This window comes from Monodon monoceros, unplaced genomic scaffold, assembly GCF_005190385.1.
Source record: "Monodon monoceros isolate NGI ecotype Baffin Bay Population unplaced genomic scaffold, NGI_Narwhal_1 Super_Scaffold_5, whole genome shotgun sequence".
In the NCBI taxonomy this organism is placed as follows: domain Eukaryota; kingdom Metazoa; phylum Chordata; class Mammalia; order Artiodactyla; family Monodontidae; genus Monodon; species Monodon monoceros.
In genome coordinates, this window is record NW_021703782.1 from 64,496,654 (window position 1) to 64,511,614 (window position 14,961).

The 14,961-nt window shown below is 43.9% G+C and overlaps 1 protein-coding gene across 2 annotated transcripts in view; it reads left to right on the plus strand.

Moving 5' to 3' along the window:
• Positions 1–14,961, plus strand: part of MAMDC2 (MAM domain containing 2) — a 165,852-nt gene that overhangs the window by 85,782 nt on the left and 65,109 nt on the right. For both annotated transcript variants that reach the window (XR_003790805.1, XM_029202966.1), the window contains exon 6: positions 10,972–11,228. Coding sequence is in view for 1 of the 2 variants with exons in the window: in XM_029202966.1 (XP_029058799.1) it covers positions 10,972–11,228 (257 nt within the window). In the remaining variant the exon portion in view is untranslated. The remainder of the gene's footprint in view (positions 1–10,971; positions 11,229–14,961) is intronic.

Here is a 14,961-nt window from a genome sequence, read left to right on the forward strand (position 1 = left end):
TTCTGACCATATTTGCATCAACAAGAGATAGAGAAGGAGGACTAGGCTAGAGGTCAGAAGGCTTGTGCTCCAGACCCAGTTAGTAATCAGAGCCCTGTATTACTTTGGGTGATCAGTGGACATTTGGTCCTGTCTAGAACGTCCAGTAAGACATTTGGCCCATGCCATAAGGTCCTTGAAATTTGGTCCTCTCCAAAACATCCATAAGCATATTTGGTCCATGCCAAATGGTTTTGGACAGGACCAAATATCAAGGACCTTTGGCATCTACCAAATGTCATATGGACCAGATATCTTATGGATATCTTATGGACTTGAGGATATGGGGAAGGGGAAGGGGAAGCTGTGAAAAAGCGAGAGAGTGGCATGGACATATATACACTACCAAACGTAAAATAGATAGTTAGTGGGAAGCAACCGCACAGCACAGGGGGATCAGCTCAGTGCTTTGTGACCACCTAGAGGGGTGGGATAGGGAGGGTGGGAGGGAGGGAGACGCAAGAGGGAAGAGATATGGGAACATATGTATATGTATAGCTGATTCACTTTGTTATAAAGCAGAAACTAACACACCATTGTAAAGCAATTATACTCCAATAAAGATGTTAAAAAGAAAATTACTGAAAATATGGAAGACTGACAATGACTGAGAAACAATATTATTAGACTATGTAACAAAAATAGCCAAAGCAATCTTGAAAAAGAAAAATGGAGTTGGAGGAATCAGGCTCCCTGACTTCAAACTATACCACAAAGCTACAGTAATCAAGACAGTATGGTGTTGCCCCCAAAACAGAAATATAGATCAGTGGTACAAGATAGAATGCCCAGAGATAAACCCATGCACTATGGGCACCTAATTTATGACAAAGGAGGCGAGAACATACAATGGAGAAAAGACAGCCTCTTCAATAAGTGGTGCTGGGAAAACTGGACAGCTACATGTAAAAGAATGAAATTAGAAAACCACCTAACACCATACACAAAAATAAACTCCAAGTGGGTTAAAGACTTAAATGTAAGACCATACACTATAAAACTCTTATAGGAGGAAAACATAAACCATAACAAGATCTTTGACATAAACCACAGCAAGATCCTTTTTGACCCACCTCCTAGCGTAATGGAAGTAAAAACAAAAATAAACAAATGGGACCTAATGAAACTTAAAAGCTTTTGCACAGCAAAGGAAACCATAAACAAGACAAAAAGACAACTCTCAGAATGGGAGAAAATATTTGCAAATGAAACAACAGACAAAGGATTAATCTCCAAAATATACAAACAGTTCATGGGGCTCAATATCAAAAAAACAAACAATCCAGTTAAAAAATGGGCGGAAGACCTAAATAGACATTTCACCAAGGAAGACATACAGATGGCCAAGAGGCATATGAAAGATGCTCAATGTCACTAATTATTAGAGAAACGCAAATCAAAACTACAATGAGGTATCACCTCACACCAGTCAGAATGGTCATTATCAAAAAATCTTGAAACAATAAATGCTGGAAAGGGTGTGATGAAAAGGGAACCCTCCTGCACTGTTGGTGGGAATGTAAATTGATACAACCAGTATGGAAAACAGTACGGAAGTTCCTTAAAAAACTAAAAATAGAACTACCATACGACCCAGCAATCCCACTACTGGGCATATACCCTGAGAAAACCATAATTCAAAGAGACATGTACCACAATGTTCATTGCAGCTCTGTTTACAATAGCCAGGGCATGGAATCAATCTAAATGTCCATCGACAGATGAATGGATAAAGACGATGTGGCACATATATACAATGGAATATTACTCAGCCATAAAAAGAAATGAAATTGAGTTATCTGTAGTGAGGTGGATGGACCTAGAGTCTGTCATACAGAGTGAAGTAAGTCAGAAAGAGAAAAAACAAATACCATATGCTAATGCACGTACATGGAATCTAAAAAAAAAAAAAATGGTACTAATGAACCTAGTTGCAGGGCAGGAATAAAGAGGTAGACATAGAAAATGGACTTGAGGACATGGGGTGGGAGGGCGAAGCTGGGGCAAAGTAAGAGTAGCACTGACATATATACACTACCAAATGGAAAATAGTTGGCTGGTGGGAAGCAGCTGCATAGCACAGGGAGATCGGCTCGTGCTTTGTGATGACCTAAAGGGGTGGGATAGGGAGAATGGGAGTGGGGCTCAAGAGGGAGGAGATATATGGACATGTGTATGCATGTGGCTGATTCGCTTTGTTGTGCAACAGAAACTAACACAGTATTGTGAAGCAATTATACTCCAATAGAGATCTATTTAAAAAAAAAACAAGAGTGCTTTGGGTCCCTCCTGAGTACATATAAATACATTGCATTTGACATTAGAAAAAAAGAAAAAGGGGGACTAAAGGGACTAAGGAATGGGAAAAAGAGGACCTGGCCTTTCTAACATCTCGCTATATCAAGAGATAGGCATGATGACATGGTCATCCCTGAGGAGCACAAAGACTTGGTAGTAGGGTATATCACCCCAGCTGTAGGCACTCGCCTCTCTCCTCTCCCCTCCCTCTCTCCATCCCATCTCCTCCTCTTCATCTTTTCTATCTTTTCTCTTCTTCCTTGGCTATTCTAAAACACCTGCCAAAGGCAGGCAGCTTTGCCTTCTAGCATTGTTTAGTCCCCTGACATCAATACCAAGGCCTAAAGAAGTTGTTGATCCTGAGCCTGAAGGGAAGGAATCCAGGAAGACTTTTATCTCCCTTCCAGCAAAGCATCTAATTATAGTCATCCTAGTCAGAGCCTGAACATCAGAATGACGCTTCTTCATTGATCACTCATTCATTCATTCATTCAACAAACACATAATAAGCACTCTTTATAGGTCAGGTATTCTCGCATATCCTGGTGATACAAAAACTGTCACTGACCTCAAAGAGATCACAGGAACCAATTCTTCCCAAGTGCTATTCCCTAGAATACCAGTACTTGAGTATAAAAGTCTTTATATGAGAGAAGAAGGGCTATATATGTGATCAAATAAACTGTGGAAACCCAGAGCTAAAGAAAGCTAAACAGATTTATTTCAGGACTTCTCAGTGCCTTTAATATAGTTCTGTGTTAATGTATATTATGGCATTTCTCAAAATGTTCAAATACTGAAATGCTATGTAAACATGCATAGTGATGTATTATCAATAGAGGTATGAAATAAATGATATGGGATCATAGAGAAGTGAAAGACTACCTTGGTTTTGGGGTTCAGGGGAGGCTTTCTACAAGAAGTCATGTCAGAACTGGAATTTGGCCTGATGGATAAGGAGAAGATAAGTTTAGCATATGCAGAGGTGTACAGGCATGAGAGTGAATGGTTTCTTTGATGTCTGGGGAGTATTTGAGAATGCCAGTATGGAAGATGGTGGCAGAGTAGGCCCTAGATCCTAGGTTATGTTTCTGCTTATGATCAGCGGGAACCTTGAATACTTACCTTCCACTCACTTCTTCCAGCTCTTCTCTGCTATTTCACTTCGACTTCTCTTCAACTTTTGGAGTGAGGTTTTGCCCAATCAGTAGCCAAAGAGCCTTCTCATTCCCACCCAATACACACACACACACACACACACACACACACACACACACACACACACACACACACACACACACACACTCTCATACTCCTCCCGTGTAGACTCCTATGTTAAGACTTCCCCGCTGCATAGGACGGGGCTAAAAAAAGATGGGTTCTAAAAATTCTAAAATGTTTTACTTGAAAAGCTCTGTGCTCATATGACTCAAAGGTTTGACCGAGATCACTCTTGGGGAAAGAAAAAACCTCCAATGCGCTAAACAAGAGAGAGGTTGCCTTCTTATTACATTTACCTTTTACCAGGTATATTGATTTTCCCTGAGCTCCATCAATTTTGGTGGCAAAGGAAAGATTAAATGGTTCAGATGTCTGCCCGCAGCAGCAGATTTGCCTCTATATAAACTCATCTCCTGTTCATTCGTTTCCTGGAAGCAGCTTATGTTTTTGCTTTCAGATGAAAACTGGAGAAACAAACAGCAGGGGTGAGGGCAGCTGTGTGCCTGCTCAGAAACTTCAGAGCTGCAGAGCTGCCGAAGGAAGTCTTCCCCGGAGGCTCTGGCTTCTGTGTTATAGAAAAGGGAACAGTGAATGTAATATCTGAAAAATATTATGTGGTTATAAGTTTTCCTTCATTTGGCTGTGTGTTTTTAACAGCCCCAAACAGTGAGTCAGATTTTTCAAATGAGCACCATGTCTCCAAATTCCTGTCTTATGGTGGAAATGACTACCGCAGAAAGATTGTGATGGAATACTGAAGGGGATGGGATATTATGTTGCTTTTTCTTACTCAGTTTGGATTCATCACATATGGATTTTTTTTCCTTTGTTAATATTTTATGAAGTGAAACAAAATCCTTCAGGGGGTAACCTGCTGACAGCTCAGATCATTACTGTCTCCTACCTGCCTTAGCAAAAAGAAGATAATTGCTGGAAAGATAATGAGGGAAATCTGTTTCTTTGATGAGATTTTAAAAATCAGGTCTGCATATGGTGCCATCGTAGAAGGAGCTGAACAAAGTTTCAAAAAGTAAAATAAGGTCAGAACTGTTTTATTCCATCAAAGACCATGAGATGGATGGATCATCTTTCCATAACTCATGACATTCTTTTCCCATTTCAGTTTGGATTGAGTTCAAGCATCATCTTAACAGCACCTGTTCATTCTCTCTCTGCATTGATCCATTTGGTTCATTGCATAAGCACCCAGTAGGGGAGCAGCTTTATTAATTTTCTTACCATTGCCTTTGTGCAAGCTCTGCTGGATCTCCTTTCTCTGTCCCTGGGTGACTTTACCATGGCTTTCCAGGCACTTTCAAGTATTAACAAATAGCTTCATTTTTAAGGATTAAGTTCAGTCAAGTCAAAACTCCAATTTCTCATCCAGTTCAAATTTTCCCCCAGACCAGACCACAGAGCAGCATCAGAGAAGGGATTGGGCTTTATTTCCTCATACTTCTTCCCTTTGCTCTTTTCTTCCTCTTTCCCCACTCACATTGCTGCTTCTAGTTCCTCCAGGGTTGGGAAAGGTGGGATGTGGGTGGAACAGAAATGGAAGGGAAGGCGACAAAAGGTTGTATGTGACCAGTGCTGTTTAATCTGGGGTCAATGCCCTTCACACTGCAGGTGGCCAGATGCTGGCCATTTCTCTCACAGCCAATGACAAAAATGATGCACTCTCTGACTGGCCATCTATGAATCCCCCTTAGTGCCTGTCACTAGGTACACCACACCAGCCCCTTTCTTTTTTAACATCTCCAGCCCCTTTCTGTTGGGGTTAACACCCTGCATGCAGTCCCTTTGAGAAGAGTTGTTTAAGGCGCTCTAGCCCAGCTACCTTCTGAGTTGCCCACTTACGCTTAGGGAAAACTCAAATCCTTGCCCCATCAACCTCTGGAAGTACAGCTCCCTGGCAACAAAAATCCTTTCTCTCCATTCTGCCCTCACAGGCCCCTACAACTTCTAGCTGCATGCAGCCAAGAGTTAGGCCCCAGCCTCTGTACCCCACAAACTCCAGTTACCACTGATCAAATTCTCCCATTAACTCTGCCACCCTCCTCTCAAGGCCCAAGGCAGTCACAGAACCCAGGAACTTGCAAGCATGGGTGGGGATGAAATTAGATGGTAGTTTCCCTCCCCCATCCTCTCTACAAGTGGTTCCCTGAAGCCCCCTCCCTTGGATCAAGGTAAGAAAGGGGAAGCAATCTCCTCCCGTTCCCTTGGGGGGTCAAAAAGAAACACACGGCAGGTCAGCTCTGTGACAACTCTCTTCAAAGAAACTCTGTCTCCAGTCTCTCTGATCCCTCCTTGGCCTTCTCATGTATACAGGCTAGCAGGGTTAGTGGAGAGATGGGCTACTCTGGTAGAGCTGGCTTAGATTCCAGGTCTGCCACAAGGTAGCACATCCAACAGGGATGGTCTAGCACCATTCTGTAGAAAGTAGAGGGACTTGTCCCCCATCGTTCTTGGCACTGAGGTCTTAGCAGAAACTAGGAGAAGTTCCATTCAATCTGACTCTACTATAGAGTCAGACTCTATTATAGTAAAACTTACCCAAACCCTTAGAACTAAAGGTTCAGCAGATGACTCTCAGATCCATAGACTGGAGAGAGGACATGATAACTTTCTGTCTTTGGGTGCTGTCTCCTCACGATGGCAGCAGACCAGCTGGCATACGTTCCTTCAAGTTTTCTCCCTTACCTGGGAGACAGCTTGTCCAGACAACCACGACACAGATGCAGACGTTGCAACTGGAGCACAAATGTGGCCAACGGGACCAAATCATAGATGAGTCAGAGGACGCCATTGGCATCGCAACCAAGCCAAGGGCAATCTCTGTGGAATGCTGGTTAGCCAGACTGTTTGAAAATAAAAGTTCAGGAGCTGCCCTCAAAGTTCTTTTCCTAAGTCAAGGGAAAATGGCTGACTACCAGTGGGCCACTGGTTCCACAACAACAGTTGAGGTAGTACAGAGGACTGCTGCAAGAAAGGAAGAAAGTCCTCTTCAGAAGCGAGTGTACATGTGCCGTTATCGCAGGCATTATGCCAGAGGGGCCTGAGCTTTGGCTGGCATCACTGAGAGTTTTGATCTTTCAACAGGATCCCCAGTGATTTGGTTGATTATAGGATCCTTTCCACCTAAGATCTTTCTGTACCTAGTTTCATCTACTCAGACTTAAAGGATCTGATAAAAGTTGCTTCTTCTAGAGATTCTGCTGGCTCTAGAACCCTGGACCAGATAGCAGGGTTGGCCTCATTGAGCTGGGCAGGAAAATTCTCATAATATCAGACACTAGACATAATTTCCCGAGGACTCCAGGCTACCTTTTTCATTCCCCTTGGAAGGGTACACAAAACAGTGCCTGCACACACCCCTCAACCACTGGCTTCTCTTCCTCAGAGCAGATTGTACCCGATGCCACACACTCAGCCTGGGCTGGTGGTCATTTCTCTGGCCCAGCCCCCTGGGGTAGACACCTGGTGATTTCTGAATCATCCCCACCCTTTCAACTGAGATGATAAACTTCTGATGAGCTACCTTTTATTTCCCAGTGAAAAACAGTCTTAGTAAATAATACCCAACTTGGCAACAAAGGAATGATGGAGAGGAAAGGGAGGGGCAACAGAATGTGGTCTAGTCTAGTGGTTCCATATGAGACTTGGTGTCAGCAGTCCTGGTCTGATTCCCAGCAGGCTCTCTGACTCACTTTGAGCAGGTCACATTGTGTTTGCTGTTTTTTTGCATCAGGAATCGGATTGTGGCTCACTTGGCCTAGTGTCTTGTGCATGGGCACAAGGCACTTAACTGCAAATTCAGGGGTTAAACTATTGTCCACCCAGGAGGTGAGTAAGTAGCCTTTAAAGAACACTGTCAGATATCTGTGAACTGTGAGGAAGATACATTCATAATGGGTTAGAGTGTGAGACATTGCCCCTAAACACAGTTATCGTGCACTCCGGAAGTAGAATGAATAATTTCTAGTGGATTTGTGAGGTCTCCTAGATTTACTGAGAGTCTCGTGGAGCCTTTGGAGGTGCGCGTCACCCCGGGTAGACTGATTTCCTGCTTCATGGCTGTGGCAGTTTGGGTCCTCCGAGAAGCAGTCACTAAGCTGGGATTAGGTGGAAAGAGACTTATTGGGGGAAATGGCTGGGAAGCATAAGTGGGGAGAGAGCTGGAGCAGCTGGGGGCCAGGACCATGTGTCCATTAGGTATAGAAGTCCCAGTGCCTAGGAGACCTGACATTTTTAGGAATCTATGAGCATGTTTTAATTTGATTTATTTTAAAATCAGAGGGAAAAAATGAATGTCATAATAACAAATATTATAATAGGTCCGGCCTAGATCATATTCATCTTTATATGAATGCAGTTATAAAATATAATTTTTATATATTTTGTGGAGAAAAGGGTCCAGCGCAGCAAAAGTGCCTAGGGCCCCAACAAAAGTCCTAACGCGGCCTGGGTGGGGAGAGCCTTCAGCACAGGATGGAAGGCTAACACCTGTGAAAGAGGGGGGCCAGGCCAATGGGGAGTTGCTGAAGAGCCCCTGTCAGGCAGAATGGACTTGCCCTGGTACCCCTGCTCTGCTTGGTCATCAGCTGAGGACACCCGAAGTGGCATGGCCTTGGCACACATTGCTGTTGTGGATCCAAAGGTGAAGCAGCTGGACACTGAATGGAGAGTATTTCAGGAACCCGCCAGCATGGCCCCGCAATGAGGTACCAAGGAAACAAAGTATGACAGCTCCTCTACCCTTTCTCCCTGGCTGGATATCTTGGAAAGGGATTGTTTCACCGGTTAGACAAATTACAAAGGGCATAAAAACCTCCTCTCTGCCTTTGACACTCACGTGCGTTCTCAGTGAGCAAAGGCGTGTTACAGGGCTAGCTGGTCACACCCATTCTGCATTAGTCGGAGCTACCTGGCCACCAGCAGTGCTTTAGAGGACACCCGAGCTTAGGAGGGGGGCTCATGGCCCTGCTTCCTTATCAGAGGTTCTTGGATTCTGCTCGGTCTGACATTCTGATTCTTCCTTTAAAATCCCTCCCCAGGGGTGGCCAATTGGGAGCCCATCAGCTGTTTCCAGTCTTGCAGATATGTTTATTTGGCACACACAAAATTTAAAAAATTATGGTGGGAGGTGTTATGGGTTGAATTATATTTCCTCAAAATTCATATGTTGAAGTCCGAACCCACAGAAATTCAGAATGTGACCTATTTGGAAATGTGGTCATTACAGATCTAATTGGTTAAGATGAGGTCATACTAAAGTAGGGTGGGCCCCAAGTCCAATATGACTGGTGTCTTTACAAAAAGGGGAAATTTGGACACAGAAAGATACATGCACAGAAAGGAGAATACTATGTGAACATGAAGGCAGAGATCAATCCGTCAGTGTCAACGAGTGCCAATGCCAAAGAAGCTAGGAGAGAGAGAGGCATAGAATAGGGTCTCCCTCACAGTCATCAGAGGGAACTAATTTTTCTCGTACATTGACCTTGGACTTCTAGCCTCCTGAAGTGTGGAACAACAAGTCTCTTTTGTTTCAGCCACTCAGTTTGTGGTGCTCTGTTATGGTAACCCTAGCAAGCTAATAGAGGTATCATTTTTAAATGAATGGATTTGCCAGAAAAATCTGGATTTTGAGTTTCAATGGGAAAAGCTTGCAGCACCTGGCTGGATGTCAGGGCATCAGCTGGAAGTAGAGGGATGGGCTCTCAGGGAAGAACACAGGTCCATGCACGAGGCTGGCGCCCCTTACCACCAGCTGGTTGTTGCAGCCCGAGAATATGGACCCAGCACTATCAGATTTTCTGATTTTTTCAGAGAAGCCTAATTTCTGCTTCTCGTTGCTGGTAAAATGTGATTTCCAATGTTGGCAGCTAATCCATCACTCTATTTTCTCCCTGACCCACTCCACTTCAATCATATACTTGATCTGGCTGGCTGCTCTGATCATCTGAGTTTGTGATTTCTGTTTATTCACAGTTGCATGGCTTGGCAAGATGATCAGACAATTCTATTTAAGCAAGGGAGATTTTTCAGAGGGGTTGAACAATTTGCTACCGGGAGAAAATGAGTTTTAATTTATCCACCTTTCCCCTCTGCCATGTTGCAGTGAGGATCTTTCTGAGACCATGTATGTGTTTTGGATCACCATTTGTTGAGGGCCTACCACATACTAGGCAGTGTGCTAGATGCAAAGTAAGTCTCCAGTGTGTGAATGCATATATTCTTCCTAATATCCTTACTGCTATTTTGCTGAGGATAAAAGGAATGATTATAAACCTGTCACCAGGTAATAAAAGCAAAGACATTAAGCTGTAATTGTTCTGAGCTTGTAAATAGAAAGGCCGTTCTATCAAAGCTACATTGCTATTACTCCTCTGTCACTGCAGCTCAAATAAATTTAGACAAAATTGCTGGTAATAATAGTACCATACTGGGGAAAGCATGGTACTAAAAACATTAATGGCATTGCTTTACTTCATTATAATCATGTTAGGCAATTACAGTGTGCCAGGCACATGCTAACCACTTCACATACATAATCTCATTTAATACTCAGATCAACCATATGAGAGAAATATTTGATTCTTATTCTAGAGACCACAAATTGAAGCCCAGAGATATTGAGTGACTTACTCAAAGTCCCAGGGATGCTAAGATATAGAGCAGGATTCAAAGTCAGTTCTCTTAATGTCCAATCCAAGCTCTCCCCATTCTGCCTCACAGTTTCTCTCTTTCACCAAAATGCCTCTAATGCAGTCAGCCTTTCGGTCCGGAGCCCACCAAAGCCTTGCCACGAGTGGGGTCCCAAGTTCAACTTCCCCAATCCTAACCCCGTCAACAGTGTTGACTGACCTACATATTCTATTAAAGAGGTACAAATTGTCATCTAGTTTGAATTCATATCAGTTTCACTCAAAGAACACACAGCGACATTTTGTGTACATGGGAAAGAGGTACAGGAGGGTCACTGCGATTTTAAGAACAGATGGTATGTTTGGTATGCTCTTAGAAACCGTCCAACTCAAAGAAGGCTTGTTGGAGGGGGACTTCTGGGATAATGTCCTGCTTTTTTTTTTCACAGCTGTGCTCAGCTTGTAAAAATTCAAACACTTTACAGATGACACATCGACGTTTCTGTATGTATGTTTTACTTCAATCAAAATTAAGGGGAAGAAAAAGAATGGTGCTTATCTAGTATTAAGCAGAGCACAGTGAACTCCACTACTTATCTCCAAGCTGCAACATTCATCAACCCGTGGCCAAACTTCTTTCCTCAATAACTCATTCGCTTCCTCTCCTCCACTCCCACTGGATTATTTTGAAGTAAATCCCAGATCATGTAGTTGTGTCTGAGACTCCGCCTGCCTGTCTTAGGCTGTTTTCTCTGTGTGATTTCAGGCCACTACATGTATGTGGACTCGGTTTACGTCACGCATTACCAGGAGGTGGCACAGCTCATCTCCCCGGTGACCACGGCCCCCATGTCTGGCTGCTTGTTGTTTTATTACCAACTCCAGCAGGGGAATGACAGCATCTTCTCCGTGTATACGAGGGATGTGGCTGGCCTGTATGAGGAGATCTGGAAAATGGGCAATCCAGGGAATGCTGACTGGAACCTCGCTGAGGTGGAGTTCAGCGCCCCGTACCCCATGGAGGTAGGTGTGCCAGGTGTGCCCTGGCCTGGCCGCTCTACTGGGATGCCACCCACACCCAGGCGTGGAATTCGAGAGATACTACAGTCTCACACTCATTCTTTCTTTTCTGCTGTGTCTCAGTCTTAATCTTCCTTTTCCCTTCCTTGGCCTTCTCCACTTTTCTCCCTCTTTATTCCCTCTACCTTCCTCCTTTATCACTTCATTTTCTAGACAGAGTATTCTTTAATAAGGACAGCTATGGGAAAGCCAGTCAACCCACTAGATTTCTTGGGCACATGCTCCCTCTGAACCTTGCACTGTGGTCACATGAGTTCAGAAGAGGAGATCAGTGAAACACCTTCTACGTGAAACTCCCCCTTGAACTTCCATTCCTGACAGCAACTGAAGGTTTCCCTTACTTGAGGGAATACTCTCTCTAAATTAAAAAAAAAAAAAAAAAGACTTATTTTCTTCTTTTCTCCTTTACAGTATAAATAATGTCATAAAAGTCAGAAATAAACTTATGATTGTGGCCCTAATTTGAAACAAGCCTTGGGGGCCTGTAAAGTTTTTTAACTTTTTATGGTTTAAAACTCTTTATAGCTACATGAGTGGTAAATGTCCAGTGCAGAAGAATTAGAAAATTCAGAGAGGCAAATCAAACGAAAACACCCTGCAAAGATAAGAGCTACTAACATTTTGGTGTTTATCCATGCAGACCCGCAGACCTGTTTTCAAAGCACATATATTAATACATATCTATGTATGTGTCTGTTGGATGGTCCAGTACTGATGACCATCCAACAAAGTAGATAAAATTATCCCCATATTGCAGATGAAAGAGGAGGAGATGGAGAGTGCAAGAAGTCTGACGTTTTGTTCTGGGTCACACTGCTGGTGCGTGCCAGGGCACTGAGAAAAGTTCCTGCGTTAAATCTGACCTAAATTTGAAGCAAGAGGGCCAGCTCTGTCCGGGAACCCCTAGGACCTCTAGAGTCAGTGGGTGCAACATTGTGGTTGCAGATCTGGAGCTCTAAGCAGAGTCTTAGTTCCCACAGGTTTTAACGTCTCCTGCTTTCGCTTTGCGCTTTTGCAATATCTTCCCTAGTTCCGTTTAGAGTGCAAAAGAAGCAGATTATCCTCTGGATGCTTTTCAGTGGTGCCATCTGCTCACTTGATGTGGAGCTTCAGTGAGTGTTGGGCTTGAGTCTCAGTTTCTGATGTGTCCTGTCCAGTGCCTGCCACTCCCCTTCCCATCCTTCTCCTTCCCCCAGACAGCCCCGGAGAGGGGCCTGTGGCAGTATGTGTGCTATTTCCTATCCCAAAGTCTAACCAGGGCTTGATTGGCTCTTGCAGCCCAGTGGAAAATTTTCTGTGAGTTTGGGTTACAAGGAGGAAAAGAAATACACATACTGCTTCAGAAAATTTTCCTTCTGTTAAAGTCAAATGAGTCACACACACAGTGAAGGCGTCGTCTTCGCAAATTCCTTTCATCCAACCGTAAACTCCCGGGGCAACGTTTAGATGAGTGAGACTTTGCTGAATTTTCTTTTTAATCAATGCTTGAAAAGTTACAGTGTCTGTTTACTGCTTAAGTTCACTACTAAACTTCAATACCTATCCTTTTGGGTCACACGTGTGTGATTTTGCCCTAGCAGTCGGGACTCATTACGCCAGGATTATTTGCTCTTGGTAGTTGCGGGGGGAAAGAAATTTATCCTGTGGAAATCAGAGAATTTAAGGTCCCCATATTCTCAAGTGAATTTTTAAAAGGAAAACAAATATTTGAGACCCTCATTCTGAACAAGAGAGAACATAATGGCACAGAGGCTGTGATTTGCCAATTATGATCGGAAATATTCTTATTCTCCCTTACTGTTCAGTAAGATCACATTCTGTCGTTGGCTTTATCAGCTGGCACCTTGAAAACGAGATGTCACAGACCTGTGTTGAGTCTGTAAACTTAATTAGCCCCTCCTCATTCGTCCACATCTGTTTCCTTGGTTCTCAGCCCTTCCTATATTGCCAGAGACGAGCTTCCAGGGCCCCTCTTAGATTTTGCAGAGACCAGGTGTCTAAGGACCATAGTCATTAAGCCGAAAGGGACCGTCTTGTCCAAACTCTTTTTTAAAAAATTAAGAAATTGAGACCTAGAGTGGAGAAGGGACAAGCTGGAGTTACTTAGTGGCTAACTAGCCTCAAACATGAATGTGAGTTCAGGAGGGGGTGTCACCCAGGAGGAAAAGGCATGGATTTAGTTCAGAGCTCGTTATGCACCTGACTCCATGCTAGGATCTGTATATACAGCGTCTCATTTAATGGCATCTACAGTCCTACAAGGTAGGTGTTATAATGCCTATTTTATAACTAAGAAAAGCGAGGTCCCAAGAAGGTTAGCTATGTCCCCAAGGTCACCTAGTTGGTAAGTGACAGAAATGGGATTTGAACTCTGGCCTATCTGCTGCCAAGACACCATTCTCTTTAGAAGAGGTTGAAGACTAGACGCCTATGGGTCAAATCTAGCCTATGATGATTTGCCTAGCTGCTGTAGTGGTATATGTTTGTTTCTTTGTTTTTGTTTTGCATGTTTGTTTTCGTTTTTGAATTAATTGCTAACATTGAAAAATCCAAAGATTTCAAATAAAAATCTAGAGATCCAGGTCCTCTTGACAGTTTGGTAAATCCAGGCATGTTAGTCCTAAATTCCCACACGTCAGCAATTGACGAAGCTGGGTACCAGCGGCCCTCTTTAGATGAGACTTGTTCCCCATTTCACACCCTTCCCTGCTGCATCAGACCAAACCCATGTCACACATTTACGTTACCTGCCTGGCCCAGGTAGGCACTTGAGTTTCCACCCCTGCTCAACACTGTATCTTCTCATGTTATCAATTCAGCAGAGTGGACTCCACACTGGGGTAGTTTTCCCAACACAGGTGAGCGCTGGGCTCACCACACCTGATCCCCATGGTCACAAGCAGAAAGTCGTCCACTGACCTCAAAGTTACAGTTGGTGGCAGAGAAGAGAGTATAACTAAAGGGGGCTGAACTCATTAACAGCCCCGTGTTCTCTTTAACCATTTGAGCATGCCAGGATATGCTGAAATCCTAATATCCATACATAGGATTTCTGGGCCTGATTCTGACTTAGGCATCAGGAAATCATCTCTGCATCTTTGTCCAGATGGACATGGAATTTTAAGTACTTGATTTTTTTTTTTTTTTTTTTTTTGGTACGCGGGCCTCTCACTGCTGTGGCCTCTCCCGTTGCGGAGCACAGGCTCCAGACGCACAGGCTCAGTGGCCATGGCTCATGGGCCCAGCCGCTCAGCGGCATGTGGGATCTTCCCGGACCGGAGCATGAACCCGTGTCCCCTGCATCGGCAGGCGGACTCTCAACCACTGCGCCACCAGGGAAGCCCTGGACATGGAATTTTATGTATGAAAAAGGGAAAGGACCTTAGAGGGGCCTAGGTCTCTGTGAAGGGCAGCAGCAAAATTAGCCTGCCTTCTGCAAGCAGGCTGTTGTTTCTTTAATTGAAGTTCATAATGCAAATTGTCAATTCTGTAGTTCTATCAGAAAGTGATATAGGTACTTTGACACTCAAGGGGCAGGATGGGGCGGGGGGCGGAGTCCACCAATAAAATGCAACTTAGGGCTTAGTATTCACTCTCCCCAAAAGAAAACTGGGGGTTAAGGAGGGAGCTGCCCAAATGCCTATACACCTGGCTGGATTGACACACCATTTTAAAT